General features: G+C 38.0%; 1 protein-coding gene across 1 annotated transcript in view; it reads left to right on the forward strand.

Moving 5' to 3' along the window:
* ANKRD31 (ankyrin repeat domain 31) overlaps nt 1–11,162 on the forward strand; it is a 160,979-nt gene extending 149,817 nt beyond the window's left edge. Inside the window, 3 exon segments of the mRNA XM_044266987.1 lie at nt 3,349–3,451; nt 6,937–7,008; nt 10,987–11,162. Coding sequence (XP_044122922.1) covers nt 3,349–3,451; nt 6,937–7,008; nt 10,987–11,132 — 321 coding nt within the window. The 3' untranslated portion in view covers nt 11,133–11,162.
* The last annotated feature ends 5,524 nt before the right edge of the window (nt 11,163–16,686 follow it).

The raw sequence follows: 16,686 nt of genomic DNA on the forward strand, positions 1-16,686 counted from the left end.
AGTTCTGTTTTTCCCTGCTGAGAATGATAGTCACTGTGGGCTTCTATGATATCTATCTCTATAGCTACACCGTGAAAAGTTTTAATTAAAAAAGGATGCCATACTTTGTCAAATGCTTTTTCTGCATCTGTTGAGAGGATCATGTGGTTCTTGTCCTTTCTTTCATTAATGTAGTATATCACATTGAGATGTGGGTCCTTTTAAAATACAAATATCCAAGAGGGGTGAATCCTGAAAACATAAATAGTATGAAAGGCATACTGCCCTTCTTTTGCCTGGAGCTGCATGGAGTACCCACGGGAAGTGGAGAAGGGGGACTTTAGGATGGGGATTGGGAGGAGGTATGTGGTATGAAGATGAACTTTGCTTCCATCATCATTTTCCCAGGATCAGCTCTTTCATGGCAGTTACTACATTTTGATACTACCTTCTCAAATATTTGAGAATTATTTTACTTTTTAGCCAAAATGTATTTTTGTGTTACAGTGAACCTAAAAGAAAATTGACAGTTTTCTGTTGCTTGTTTGCCTTCCTCCATCCCTCCCTCCCACCTCCTGATATCAAAAACAATTATCCTTTCCTCCTTCTTCTTCTTGGGGTAGTGCAAATTTATTAAGAACTTGCTTCATTGGGGCGCCTGGGTAGCTCAGTGGGTTAAGCTTCTGCCTGGGATCAAGCCCTGCACCGGGCCCTCTGCTCAACAGGGACCCTGCTTCCCCCACCACCTGCCTGCCTCTCTGCCTACTTGTGATTTCTCTCTCTGTCAAAAAAATAAATAAAATCTTAAAAAAAAAAAAAAAGAACTTGCTTCACAAAACTTGAAATGGAATTAAAACAGTCATTTGGTCATCCATGAACAGATTCCCATTAGTACCAACAAATAGTTTTCCTGAAGACATAGATAAAATGGACTGATATTTTCAAATTTTCAAATGGAGCTCTAGCAGAGAAAAAGTTCTTGGACACCTCTTTAATTCTTAAAGGCGGGTTATATTTTACATTTTTTCTTGATGCATGTTAGAATGTAAGATATAGAGAAACATTTGTTACTGCAATTAATGACAATTGAGATTAAACATTATTTCTTCAGAGACCTTACCAAATAAAGTTAATTAATAATTTCACTTGGCCAATTAACTCCATTTCCAGGATAGTGGCTAACTGAATCATCCTTCCACCCCAACTCAGACAAACACTCACACACACACACACACACACACACACACACACGCATTCATGCCATTTCTTCCCTAAGTATGGTATTAGGGAGTCAGCATAAACTGATTTCTGAGGATAATAGATCTTCTGCCTAAGAGCTTCCGGGAGAGAATTAGTGGCCTTAGGATAAAGCCCTTCCTGCAGTTCCACTTTTTAGAAAAGTAAGAATACAACAACCTACAGATAGCCTTACAGAATATACCTTGCCCTAATTCCAGCTTTATTATTTCATCTGGGGGAAGGTGGCATCCCATCACCCAACCCAAAATGGATTTTGAGTGGTGAAGTTGTCAAGATTGCTGGCAGTATCCAGTCTAAGACCCTAAGAACCTCGCCTACAGCTCTTCCTACATGCCTCTGAGAGAAGGCATATGAGCTAGATTTTCATTCAAGATTTAGTTGAGAAGTCAAAGTTTCAGTTATATGCAAATGTGATGACTGTTTGCTCTTACGCTTTAGCCAACTAGAGCACAGACACTATTATGAAATGGACAGTTTCCAGGAGTGACCTAGTGCCTGCTCATTTTAAGATGTATATATTATTATCCTTGTTGAATAAATCACTCCCACCTTGTGGGAACTAGGTACTTAACTCGGTAGATTTTTCTTAAAGCTGTGTACTTTTGATGTCTCAATAACCCCAGTGGTGTATTTAAGATCTGTACGGACTCATGACCTCTAAGGCTACTAAGGTATAGTTTTACTACTTTATACCTAGTATTAACGGATAAAAATATACTTTAAATCTGAAACGTTGGTGAGAACATACTGAACCTGCACATTGATGGGTATAGAAGGTGTTTTGGTTATTGTCAGGGCACAACATGAACAAAACCCATTGTTTCTAATTGTTAGTTGTTTGGAGAGCTAACCAATGGCATTCTGAGGCCTCATCTATCCTTCCACGGCAAATGGTGATAGGTTAGCACACTGGGTAGACTGGGAAGTTCCATTTCTATTACAAAGTTCCTTTAGTTATGGTATTGAGCCCAGAAGGGGCCTAAACCTTCCAGATCTCTTTTTCTTCTGTCCGCCCCCATTCTGGTAAATAACAGGCAATTATTGAGCACTCAGAATGTGCTAGACAGTATGCCAAATGCTTTTCATATATTATTTATTCTTATCCTCACAACAACCTAATAAGCTGGAGGTACTTGTTTTACAAATGTACAAATTGAGGTTAAACAATTTAAGATTCTTGCTTAAGAGCTGGAATTTCAGAGGGTTTTCCCCCTGCAATTGTCAGGCACTACGTGAAGTGCCAAGAGTATAAAAATAATTATGACACAGACCTTGTCTTCAAGGAGCTTATGTTAATGGAAACAGATATATTAACACATAATTTCACTTTAGTAGGATAAGTGCTTTGACAAATATGAGCATAAAAGTGATGGGGGCCTAGAGGAAGGGACTGATTATTGGAGTTAGGAAGTTCTAAGAAAGCATCCAGGAGGAAGGGAAGTTTGAGTGGACACTGGACAGTTTAACTACAGTGAACCTAGTTTTTGGGTATATTATCAGACTGCCCTAGAACTAGGAGTAGGGAACCCAAAGACAGCAACCAGAGGGCAAGTGTTTGCATCAGCCTCAACCAGCGTGTTTGTGTGTGGGTATTCCTAAGATCTGATATTTGGGGTGATAAACAATAGCTAATAAGTTCACAAACCAGAAAAAGCCAAAAAACTTGAATGCACAGGCCTGAAATATTATTAATCAGTTAAGTGTCTGAGTTCTTGAAAAGTACTATTTTATGGCTTGATTTTATTAGTACAACATTAATTTTTTAATGTTATAAAGTAGTGATGCTGGTTAATGGTTGTTTAACAAGTGAATGGATGAGAGAATTAATGATAAACAACAGGGGTCAAAAAATATTTCCACTAAAGGGCCAAATAATAAAATCTCAGGCTTCATGGCCTTATGGTCTGTTGTGAATATTCAGTCGTGTTATAGCACAAAAGCATCCATTGATATTAAAGTAAATGAATGGGTATTTTTGGTTCTAATAAAATTTAAAAAAAAGAAAAGGTGGCAGGCCAGATTTGACTGAAGGTAAAACTTGTAAGAGACAGATGTATTTGCTTCTTTAGAAATGTAGAGTTTTAAAATTCTGTGCTTAATTATGTGCAGGTGACATATCTGGGGAAGGAGCTTTTAAAGTATGTTTCTGAGGAAGTGCCCATACCTGCAGAGCCAGTCGTGGTGCCTCAACAACATCAACCTTGTCTTCCAGGTACGTGCGGACCTACAGCCATTTCTTAGTCACGAGAAAGGCACCCAAAGGTACGGAGACAGCACTGCTTTTTTTATATAACATGAAAATAACTGTCTTAATGTGAACAATTCAATAGCATTTTGTTGTTGTTGTTGTTACTTAAATTCTAGTTAGTTGACATAGAGTTCAGTATGGTTCAGGAACAGAGTTCAGTGGTTCATCACTTGTGTACAACACCCAGTGCTCATCATAACTTGTAACTTGTGCCCTCCTTAATGCCCATCACCCATCTAGCTAGCGCATCTGCCACCCACTTCCCTCCAGCAACCATCAGTTTGTTCTCGATAGTTAAGAGTCTCTCATGATTTGTTTCTCTCTTTCTCCTCCTCCTGAATGTTCATTGTTTTGTTTCTAAAATTCCACATATGAGTGAAATCTTTTCTCACTGACTTGTTTTGCTTAACATAATATTTAGTACATTCACAATGTTGTGCAACCACCACCTTTGAGTAGTTCTAAAACAACTTCCATTACCCAAATAGAAACTCCACATGCATTCAACAATCCTCTTTCTATATGCCTTCCAGTCTACTTTCTGTCTTTATGCATTTGCCTGTTCTGAATGTATCCTATAAGTGGAATCATATAACTTCCTGTGTCTGGCATCTTTCACTTAGCATAATGCTTTCAAGAGTCCTGCCGGGATGGATGTTCAGTTTCTACTTTTTGGCTGTTGGGTATATTGCTGCCGTGAGCACACGTATACATGTATTTGTACCTATTTTTAGTTCTTTTGGATAGATACGTAGGAGTGGAGTTGCTATATCATATAGTATTATATGTTGAACTTTTTGAGGAACATCCAAAATGTTTTCCACAGCAACTGAATCATTTTACATCGTATCAACAATATACAAGGGCTCCAATTTCCCCATATCCTCACCAATACTTGGCATTTTCTGTTTGTTTACAACACTGCATTTTTAACCACAGTTGATTGTAGAATTTTTTAAATGACACCTTCCTTCACAGTTCCTTTCTCTGAACCTATGCTATACTTACTTTGGGTAGATTTTTTAAAGTATCATACAGAAAGAAAAAAATGGCATTTTTTTCCCTCCTGCAGGCATGATTTGGTGAGTTTTCTAAAAGCAAGTACTAAAATAAATCTTTGCTTATTAGTGTAAACTAATGTGCTTTATCTGATGGAATAGACTTTAACCTGAGAAAACTGAAGAGAATGTAGTCTTCACCAATTAGCAGCGGATTTTGAAGATCTGGAGAGAGGCAGTGCACATTTCTGTAAAACAGACATAACTAAGGTTGTGTTACCCTTCTCTGCTGCAGCACCCCCTCTTTTTCCACTAGTGTCCCTGTCTCGGACCAGCTGGGGACAGTATAGTCAGAAAGGAGATACAATACAGGAGACGATAGTTCTGTGGTAACCAGAGTCAAGAACCAAACAGGGATTACTATCACTAAGCCCCTAACCAGGGGCTCCCCAGGGCCATTCCTTCCTAACAAACCTTAGTAATTCACTATTTATCTAACTTTATACCTGATCCACTGTAACCTCTTAGGGTCCTTCTTTGTTCTCAAAAACTGGCTCCAGAATAGGATGCATTTTCCCCAGTAGTTTGAAGATAGCCTCAAAAGTGCTTTTCATCACTTTGAGAAAACCAGTCAGGTAAGACAGAAATTATGAAGAAGTTAAAGGGTTTAAATAGGACAGAGTTCTTGTAGTAAATTCTGGTCTTTGGTTCCTAACTCTCACTGCAGCTCTACCTAATCAAAACTTGGCGTGGGGCCCAGGAACCTGAACTTTTTAAAATGATTCTTATGCAGCATGGCTATAGACTTTGAATGACTAGTAACTAGTGTCTGATTTCTTACACAGATAATAATTTGAAAACTCTTATATTCAGCCCTTCAGCTCGATCCTGCACCACACCCACTCTCATGCTTGCATGCATTGCCTGCCTCCCTCCCTCAACCTCTCGCTCTCTCTGTCTCTCTATCACACACACACACACACACACACACACACACACACACACACGAAAGCCAAGCAAAACTTTCATCCTCCTAGTTTCTAACCCCAAGAGTCAGAACAGAAATACAGGATCTTCCTTGTATCACAAAGGTTATCTCCTCAGATTTTCTAGTTCTGAGCAGGCATTTTCAACCCTAGCCATGCTTCTCCTTCCTCAAGAGGGCTCACAGTGCCCCTGCTAAGTGAGCATAAATAAAAAAATGGGTTCTGAATGGCTGCTTCTGTTTCCTGCAGTATAAACAAGTCTCTTGTTACAAATTTCTTTCAGAAATACTGTATTTTCTTTCCTTTAGTTATGTCAGAAAATGTTAATGAACTCTATGGAGGGCCCATAGGCCAGCCAGTTTCTTGTTGCCTTAATCTGGGCCTAAGAATCTGCAGGTCTCTATTGGCATTACTTTTCTCTTTTTCTTTTTTTTTTTTTTTAAGATTTTATTTATTTATTTGACAGACGGAGATCACAAGTAGGCAGAGAGAGAGGAGGAAGCAGGCTCCCTGCTGAGCAGAGGACTCTGGGATCATGACCTGAGCCAAAGGCAGAAGCCTTAACCCACTGAGCCATCCAGGCGCCCCTCTTTTTCTTTTTTTTTCTTAAGATTTTATTTATTTATTTTATTAGAGAGGGAGCATGAGCAGGGAGAGGAGGAGAGGGAGAGAATCTCAGGCAGAATTCCCACTGAGCACAGAGATCCATCCCAGGACCATGTGATCATGACCTGAATTGAAACCAAGAGCTGGATGCTTAACCTACTGAGTCACTCAGGGGCCCTCTACCTGCTGGCATTCTGTAGGCTGCTGTTGGAGTTTTACTTGAACCTATTTGATTTAAGATTCTTTTGTATGTGGTTTTGTAGTACCTGACAGAAATCCAAAGACCTGGCAAGTTAGAAAAATGTAAACTCTTTAACAAGCAAACTATCCAAGAGACAATCTTTTTCCCTCTTTTGCATATCAAAACATGGTCATGGAAATCATGGAACTGACACTCTAGAGTGCACAGAGTTTAAAGGATAAACAAGGCCATATGGATTTCATCAGCCCCCTTCAGATCATGAACATAATCGGTTCTTTTACACTTTTTTAAGATTTTATTTATCTCCGTGACAGAGAGAGACAGTACAAGCCAGGGGAGTAGCAAGGAGAAGGCAGAGGGAGAGGAAGAGGGAGAAGCAGGCTTCCCGCTGAACAAGGACCCTGATATGGGGCTCAATCCCAGGACCCTGACTGAGATCATGACTGGAGCCAAAGGCAGATGCTTAACTGACTGAGCCACGTAGGCACCCCTCTCTTACATTTTTTAATGACCACTCCAAAATAGTGTTGTTTGGAAATACAGGAATTAGGAAGAGCTATTTACATTTTCCAAAGCTAGAGTAATGATGCTTCCCAGCTAAACCACCGCAGTCCTCAATCCGGCCAAATTATTAGTAGCACACCCCTTCATTTTCAGATCTGCCTTGTTTAGATGACCCAGTACAGGAACCAAGCAAATAGATATTGGAAAAAATGAAATTTGGACATGGTAAAAAGAGAGAGAGCAACTCTTCAATTTCATTTACTTTTTTAAAAAGTTTTAAATTCCAGTTAGTTAACATACAGTGTAATACTAGTTTCAGGTATCAAATTCAGTGATTGATCATTTCTGTACATCATGACAAGTGCACTCCTTCATCCCCATCACCTATTTAACCCACCCTCTACCCCTCTCTTTTCTGGTAAACATCAGTTTGTTCTCTTTAAGAACTATATAGATCTTACATACTGTTGTCTAAATAGGCAAATCTTATGCATATCACTTTATATTATAAATAATTGCTGGTTACCTAATGTTCACCGCCTGACAGAGAAGGTCTTTGAGTTTAGAGTGACTTTTCTAAACTCTTGCTCCCTATTATATTCCCCCAAAGACTGCCAAAGTAGCTTCCCAGTGGAAGTTTATTAAATGATGTTTATTCATCACATAAATAATGAATGGATGGAAGCATAAATATGATCCTAAGGAGTGCTAATTTAAAACTGGATTTACATGTGATTGACTGTCCTCTTGAGTAGACATGCCTAGATCTCACAGGCTATAATAAATGGAGTTTGTTGTGAAGAATTCAACAAATAGTAAATGGGATTTTGGTTAGTTAGTATTATCTCCTTTATTTGAACTTTCTGCTTCTGACTGTGAGATGTAAGAGTGATGGCCCTTCACATTTTCTGAACCATTTATTTTAAAAACAGTTATATCCCTCTATCTCCCCACACTTCCTTCTCCCCCTCTTTATGAGAAATCATTAATCTGTTTAGCTTTTGTAACCATTTCCTAAACTTTGATCAAATGGTATCAACACTTCATGGGACAAATAGCAAACTCAATATCCAGTTGATTTCTACATACCATTTTGGAATTCTAGTATCAAGAAAATCCTGAGTCATGAAGATAAGTGATAAAAGTTTTTAATCTTGCCATTTTCAAGACTTTCCTCAATGAATCAGAGATGATGGAAGACCTTTTTTCTTAGTCCTGCACAGAAACTACTTAAACTGGTAACCCAGATTAGTGTGTTGGTGGACTCTAGAGTGTTACAATATGGTATATTAATACATTTGAAGGCATATATTATTTCTAACTAAAGATTTTAAAAATACAAACACCAGCCTTTAAAAAATGAAATTCTGTTGATGAAATCCTGAAGTACCTCTCCCTAAAGTCCTTAGAAGCTGTAAAATAGAGGGAATCTATGGTGCATTTTCCCTTGAAATTTCACAAGTTCCTCTCAAGCCTCAATTCTCTCTGCCTACCTGGCTGTAGTTTCTCTTCTGTGTTTTTGAGGGAATCTTCATTGATATTTCAGAATAAACTGGAGGGGAAAAAATGAACATTCCCAAACTTCTACATAATTTGTGATCACTGTGTACAGACATATCAACCTTTTCCACAGTCCTTTAAAAAGAATCTGTTAAAGTAGATGACATTTCATTATTTACCTGAAAAGTCAGTTTTTTTGTTTTTGTTTTTTTTGTTTTTGTTTTTTTTTTTGAAAAGTCAGTTTTATATATATCTATATCACCTGTCACCATAGTATTAGGACAGTCAAAGCACATTATGCCAAATGTATTCATCTAAGAAAAAAAATTATCTCCTGAAATCTTTATTTTCCTAAGCCATCATTTACTGCATATTAATTTACTGCATAATTAATTAATGTCAGTTTCTTTTGAGGGGACCTACTAACATTATTTCTTCATTTGAAGATAGAACATGCTTTTTCAGAAAAAATAGACTCTTTTTTGTTTCTAATGAAAGCTGTCCTTGCCCTACCAATAATATGTTAGAGGAAGAGTTTTCTTCTCTAAGAGTTTTCTTCTAACATATTAGAGGAAGAGTTTTCTTCATTTCAGTGAAGTTTTCTTCATTTCAGTGCTGTTACTGTGCGTCATTGCTGGTAGAAGTATGTGTAATCAAGCACACACACTCACAGGTGCTTCTGTTTTATGTGGTTAAGAATTTCTTCAAACTTAAACACGTAAGGAAGATGGGTGCCTGATAACAGAGCAGAAGGTGTTTATTTCAGCTCCTGTTTACGATTCGTGTTGTTTTTCATTCCTTTTTTTTTTAATTTTTAAAAAATATTGTATTTATTTATTTAACAGAGAGAGATCACAAGTAGGCAGAGAGCCAGGCAGAGAGAGAGGGGGAAGCAGGCTCCCTGCTGAGCAGAGAGCCCAATGTGGAGCTTGATCCCAGGACCCCGAGACCATGACCTGAGCCGAAGGCAGAGACTTAACCCACTGAGCCACCCAGGCTCCCTGTTTTTCATTACTTTAATCATAATTATTTTTCATCATCGTATCATGATTAACTTTGACCTAATTCATAAAATGGACAATACATCTACTGATAGAAGAGAAAAGAGAAGAAAACTAATTTTCTGTTGAGCACCTGCCATATGCCAGGCCCCCTGCCAGACCACTGTGTATACATTAAGCCATTGAGGAGCTTCCAACTAGTAAAACTCCAGAGTTCATGTCTGTGCAACAAAGGCAGAAAAAACATGAACACTTTACATATAAAAATTTTTTTAAAGATTTTTTTTTATTCATGAGTGGCAAAGGGAGAAGCAGGCTCCTCACTGAGCAGAGAGCCTGATGTGGGGCTCGATCCCAGTACCCTGAGATTGTGACCAGAGCCAAAGGCAGATACTTAACTGACTGAGCCACCCAGGTGTCCAGTCTCATTCCATTTTCTATGTCCAAGATAAAACTGTAAATCAGCATCAGCTTATCTTGAGAAAAAGGCTGTTTGTGGTCTAAAACACCACGGCAGGAAAAGGATGACTGAGGCTTCTGAAGGTAGTTGTACAAATTCCTCTGTGCCTCAATTTCCAATAAACCAAGAATAAAACAGTTGTGAAGATTAGATGGGAAGCTGCTGTGAAATGACTGGCTACTGGTTAACATATAGCAAACATTCAATAAATATAAGCTATTATTATTATTTCTCGCTGAAAATGGTATTAGTCTGGAAGATGGATAATAACTTTTCTAGGCCATACAAACTTGTGTGATCTCAAGCAAGTTATGAGACTTCTCAAGCCCAGTACAACTAGGAAAATAGCCATATAAGTGAGTGTGGTTCCGCTTGCTGTTCCTTGTCCCCAACAAGCACTGCACAACTAAAGAACCATTCTGCTTATGAAAGAAGTAGGGAGAAAGCCATCCTTCTCAAATAATATAACCAAATGTTAGATATTCTGCATAAGTCTCCTTGAAGTGAACTGCGAGATTCATCACTAGGCAAAAGAATAAGCTCATGCAACTATTCATGTTATCTAGTTGCCTAAATTAGCACTTCAAAATGACAGGCTAACTAGTTAGGTTAAAAATAATTTTAGCTTTCACTTTTCTTTTTCCTCTAGGTTTTTAAAAAATTTCCCTTAATAGATCAAAAGCAAAAACAATCAGGTTTATTATTTTAACTGATACTTCACTTCTGAAATATCACTAACCTATGAATTCTTTTCATTCAACCCATTTTACCTCTCTGACTCTGTTTCATCATCTGTAAAACGGGTCCAAGACCAAGATGATATATAAATTCACTTCTAACATCAAAGTTCTGCTTGTTCTCTCTCTGACAAATAAAAAAAATTAAGTCTAGGGCACCTGGGTGGCTCAGTGGGTTAAGCCTCTGCCTTCAGCTCAGGTCATGATTTCAGGGTCCTGGGATCAAGGCCTGCTTGGGGTTCTTTGCTTAGCGGGGAGCCTGCTTCCCTCTCTCTCTCTGCCTGCCTCTCTGCCTACTTGTGATCTCTTGCTCTGTCAAATAAATAAAATCTTTTTTTAAAAAATTAAGTCTATTAAAAAAAGAAAAGAAAAATGGAGTAAATTATGACTGGTCCAAAATCTCTGTGTGCTCATAGACTTGACTAGGGTCTAAGATTTTTAATAAGTAAATTTAAATATTATTTTATAAAGACAGTTTTTAATTTGTTGGCACTTCTTTAAACAGGAACTTCCAGAGAGTCAATGCAAAGCATTCCACATTATCTACAAATAAATGAAGTACTATTAATCAGCAATCAAGAATTTCTCCCATGCCATATAATGGATCAGCATTGGAAGTTCTATGTGGAATGTGAAGAGCTAACATTCTAAAGCCTTGTTTTCATAGTAACTTATTAGACATTTATTCATTAACCCACATTCATATTTTATGGGCTGGAGGGCCTATTTTAACATACCCTTCATGAGTTGCTACTTAAAATGTGTGTTTACCATTGTAAGAAAAGATATAACTTGAACTATTATTGTACGATTAATACCTTTTTGCTATTGAAATAAAGGCATTTTTGAATTAAACCATATTGATTCTCTGGCTTTGATTTTACGAACATAAATGTAAATCTAATCTTTCAATCAACACCTCTACCTTTGTATAAATAACAGTTGTTCCTTAAGGGAAGTAAGGATAAAAAAAGAGTGATAATTGGTCCGTAAAAGGCCCAAATAAAGTGAATCTATTTAAAATGAGAATTTGATGTCCAAATAACCAAAATGTAAAATTATCAAAAAGGTTTATTTTAAATTCCATAAAATTTAAATTTAGCATAAATAAATTTTAGCATAAATAAATTTTATTTATTAACTGTGATAAGTCATAAAACAAAAATGAATCAAATGTCGATTTGGGGGCTGATTATTTTAAATAGGATACTTCACCTTTGACTTTTGGTACATTATCATCATGAAGATTCTCTTTTCTTTTTTTTTTTAAGAAAGATATTTTTTGTAAAAGAAACTTGGTAAGTTTTCTTAAGGGTCTGTTTTCCTCCTTTGGTTGCCATTTTATTCTTTATGTGTCACCATCTCAGGCACCCAGAGAAGCTGTTTAACTTCATGGCTTGAGTCCATCCTTTCTTTCTCATTTGGGTAAAGAAGTTAAGCTGTGATAAAAAAAAGTAACTCTCACAAGTGCTAGACTTTGGGATAAGATATATTGTTGTTAATTTTTATTTTTTCAGTGTTCCAAGATACTTTATATACTACACCCAGTGCTCCATGCAATATGTGCCCTCCTTAATATTCACCACTAGGCTCACCCAACCCCTCTCTCCCTCCCCCTCCCACTAAAACCCTCAGTTTGTTTCTCAAAGTCCCCAGTCTCTCATGGTTCATCTTCCTCTCTGATTTCCCCAGTTCACTTTTCCTTTCTTTCTCCTAATGTCCTCCATGTTATTCCTTATGTTCTACAAGTAAGTGAAACCATATGATAATTGACTTTGCTGCACTTACTTCACTCAGCATAATCTCCTGGCACAAAAACAGACACAAAGACCAATGGAACAGAGTAGAGAGCCCAGATATGGACCCTCAACTCTATGGTCAGCTAATCTTTGACAAAGCGGGAAAAAATATCCAATGGAAAAAAGACAGTCTCTTCAATAAATGGCGCTGGGAAAATTGGACAACTACATACAGGAAGAATGAAACTCAGCCATTCACTTATACCATACACAAAGATAAACTCTCAATGGGTGAAAGACCTCAACGTGGTACAGGAATCCATTAAAATCCTAGAGAAGAACATAGGCAGTAACCTCTTCGACACTGGCCGCAGCAGCTTCTTTCAAGACACATCTCCAAAGGCAAAGGAAACAAAAGCAAAAATGAACTTTTGGGACTTCAAGATAAAAAGCTTCTGCACAGCAAAGGAAGCAGTCAACAAAACAAAGTGGCAACCTACAGAATGGGAGAAGATATTTGCCAGTGACGCTACAGACAAAGGGCTGAAATCCAAGATCTATAAAGAACTCCTCAAACTCAACACCCAAAAAACAGATAATCAAGTCAAAAAATGGGCAGAAGACATGAACAGACACTTCTCCAAAGAAGACATACAAATGGCTAGTAGACACATGAAAAAATGTTCATCATCATTAGCCATCAGGGAAATTCAAATCAAAACCACATTGAGATACCACCTTACACCAGTTAGAATGGCAAAGATTAACAAGACAGTAAACAACAAATGTTGGACAGGATGTGGAGAAAGGGGAAACCTCTTACACTGTTGGTGGGAATGCAAGTTGGTGCAGCCACTTTGGAAAACTGTAGAGATTTCTCACAAAATTAAAAATAGAGATACCCCATAACCCTGCAATTGCAGTACTGGGTATTTACCCCCAAAGATACAAATGTAGTGAAAAGAAGGGCCATCTGTACCCCAATGTTCATAGCAGCAATGGCCACAATTGCCAAACTGTGAAAAGAGCCAAGATGCCCTTCAACAGGCGAATGGATAAAGATGTGGTCCATATATACAATGGAATATTACTCAGCCATCAGAAAGGATGAATACCCATTTTTGTATTTTTTTATATTAAATATACAGAATCTGAAGTATCTTTGGAATATATAGGGAACTGGTTAACAGTTGCCTGCAGGTAGAAAAATCATGGGGCTAGACAGCTGAGAGGAAAGGGGGACTTTAAACTACATGTGCTCTTTGGCAAATTTTGAAGTTGATTATATGTGTGTGTTCTTACTGTTAAAAGTTTCAATTATCTGAAAAGAAAGCACCTGGAAAGGTTTCATATTACTAAAAGTGTAAAGATGTCAGATCATTTTTTATTCTTGTGAGAGTCCTCTGAAAATGTTTAGGTTAGAATGCCCCTACAAGTTGTAATATTTGAGAACTGACAAGATTATTACGCCATCATTTTCTTAGACTTCCCTATTTTTCTAATTCTTGAATAATGTACATGAGGCGGTCTATTTGGCTTTTATTGCTTAAGAAGATATTTAAAACATGACTCCTTTGCAAAGGAGTATGTATTAGCATGGGAAGTCGTGTATATAAATGAAAAAAATGCACATTGTTAAACAGTGGTTAATGCAAGTCCTGACTGGGGTGCCTAGGTGGTTAAGTGTCTGCCTTGAGCTCAGGTCATGATCCCAGGACCCTGGGATCGAGCCCCACACTTCTCCCACTCCCCCCTGCTTATGCTTCCTCTCTCTCAAATCTTTTTTAAAAAAATGTAGAAGTCCTGATTTTGTTTTAAATAAAAAATGTGCCTTTGAATGTGTGTATAATATATATAGTCATATAAATATGCATGTATTGGGCACCTGGTTGGCTCAGTGGGTTAAGCCGCTGCCTTCGGCTCAGGTCATGATCTCAGGGTCCTGGGATCGAGTCCCGCATCGGGCTCTCTGCTCAGCAGGGAGCCTGCTTCCTCCTCTCTCTCTGCCTGCCTCTCTGCCTACTTGTGATCTCTCTCTGTCAAATAAATAAATAAAATCTTTTAAAAAATATATGCATGTATTTATATCATTTATGCTATATATACTTGATGAGTCATGAAATGTGTACTTGTATATATGAACATGTGTGTGGGGTGGGGGTAGAGGTATGTTGAATAAAAGGTCTGGAATGCCACCAAGAAAATGATTTGCCATGTCTGCCCCTAAGGGAGTTGAACTGGGAAGTGTGGAAGGATACTTCTGCGGTGTACTTTCAACTTAAGAAAACACACATTTCTTTTGAAACTTGAAAAATATTTTTTAAAGAATAACTTAAAAAGGTATTTTGCTTAGTTATTACAATTTACAAAAGTCATATACTGTAAGTTTATAGTACAAGAGCTTGAAGATCTGAGTTTCCATGTTAATGATCAAATTCTTAAATTTCCTAAGCCCATTAAAAAATGTATACCCTAACTGGTAAGTAACAAAATATCCGGTGCCCTTGTGGCATGCTTGGTGTTGCCCAAACTAAACAACAAAAGGGTCTACTCCAACCAGGGCTAGAGTCCAGAGAGCTATGTCACACCATATAATCCCTGAAAGAAGACAACATTTTGGGTGCTAGATGTCTTGTCTTTTCTGGGTTGAAACCCTCAAACTTCTGGCCATAAGCCATATAAGGGACCTCTAATAATAGCTAATAATTCAATCTCCTACATGATACTTGTATCCTTTCTATAACATTAACTTGAATACCCCTGGGATACTCCATACACAACAAGGAAGCCTATTCCCTTTCAGACAGGTATTCCTGTGTTAGAAAGGTGGAACCACAATGTCCCAGGCTTCACAATCCTGTTAGGATAAAAATACTTCTGTTGTGGCAGCTGGGTGGCTCAGTGGGTTAAAGCCTCTGCCTTCAGCTCAGGTCATGATCCCAGGGTCCTGGGATCGAGCCCCACATTGAGCTCGCTGCTCATTAAGGAGCCTGCTTCCCTTTCTCTCTCTGCCTGCCTCTGCCTACTTGTGATCTCTGGGTGTCAAATAAATAAATAAATAATCTTTTAAAAACAAAAAAATTAAAAAATACTCCTGTTCATGAATTGAATTATTATGGCACAGACTTCCACTGGCCTGATTGCTGAGAAGGGCCAACCACACATCGTGTCCTTTTCTCCTCAATTTCTCTTTCATTTGTTTCCTTTCAACTTACCTCCTGAGTTCAGTCATTTGTCAATGTGTACCTAGACTATATGCAACTGGAATTTTGCCCCATTTCAACCCAGTTCTTTACTTTATAAAACCTATGGCATGCTATGCCAAATTATTCTTTTTTTTTTTTTTTTTTAATTTGTCATAGAGAGAGAAGCGAGAGCAAGCACAGGCAGACAGAGCGGCAGGCAGAGGCAGAGGGAGAAGCAGGCTCCCTGCCAAGCAAGGAGCCCGATGTGGGACTCGATCCCAGGACGCTGGGATCATGACCTGAGCCGAAGGCAGCTGCCTAACCAACTGAGCCACCCAGGCGTCCCTATGCCAAATTATTCTTAAAGATCTTTTCCTTCCCTGCTGCTACAAAAGTAAAATCTAGGCCCAACATTCAAGACCCACTATTCTCTGGCCCTAAAATAACCTTCCAGCTTCATCTCCCAATCATCTCTAACTTTTGACTCACTTTTAAGAGGAATTCATCCTTTAGTATCCCTGTTATAGTCCAAATTGTATCCCCTCAAAATTCATATATCGAAGTCCTAATCCCTGAGATCTTAAAATGTGACTATATTTAGAAATAGTTCCTTTAAAGAGGTGGTCAAGTTAAAATACTTTAGGTCAGTAAGTTAAGTCCCAATATAATCTATTGTCCTTATATGAAGAAATTGGACACACCAAGGAATACCAGAGATGCACATGCACAAATAAACATCGTGTGAGGACACAGTGAGAAGGCAGCCATCTACACACCAAGGACGCAGAGCTCAGAATAAGACCCAAACTGTCAACTCCTTAATCTTGGATCTCAACACTGCAGGACTATGAGAAATAACTTTCCATTGTTTAAGCCAACCAGTATGGGATATTCCTTTAAGGCACTTCAAGCAGGTGAATACAATCCCTAATTCTCCCATACATTTGCTTATACTATTTAGAATATTCCTTCTCCTGCCCATCGATGTGTTCTTTATTCTTTGAGCCCTCTCCTCATATAGGAACTCATGTATTGCTGTCTCAGATCATCCCCATCCAAGCACTTAATATTTACAGATTGGTACTATTAGTTTTCATACCTTTTCTCCCCAGAGTAGCTGGGAAACTGAGCAAGATCAGGCTTAGAGTTTTATACTTTATTTCCTGTAAAATATCTCAAGCATACTAGATGCTCAAGAAATACCAACCAGTTAGGATGTTTCAGGCACAATAACAGAAAACCCCACTCTAAATGGCTTAAGCAATAAAGAAAACGTATTAC

This window comes from Neovison vison, chromosome 1 (assembly GCF_020171115.1).
Source record: "Neovison vison isolate M4711 chromosome 1, ASM_NN_V1, whole genome shotgun sequence".
NCBI classification, from domain to species: Eukaryota; Metazoa; Chordata; class Mammalia; order Carnivora; family Mustelidae; genus Neogale; species Neogale vison.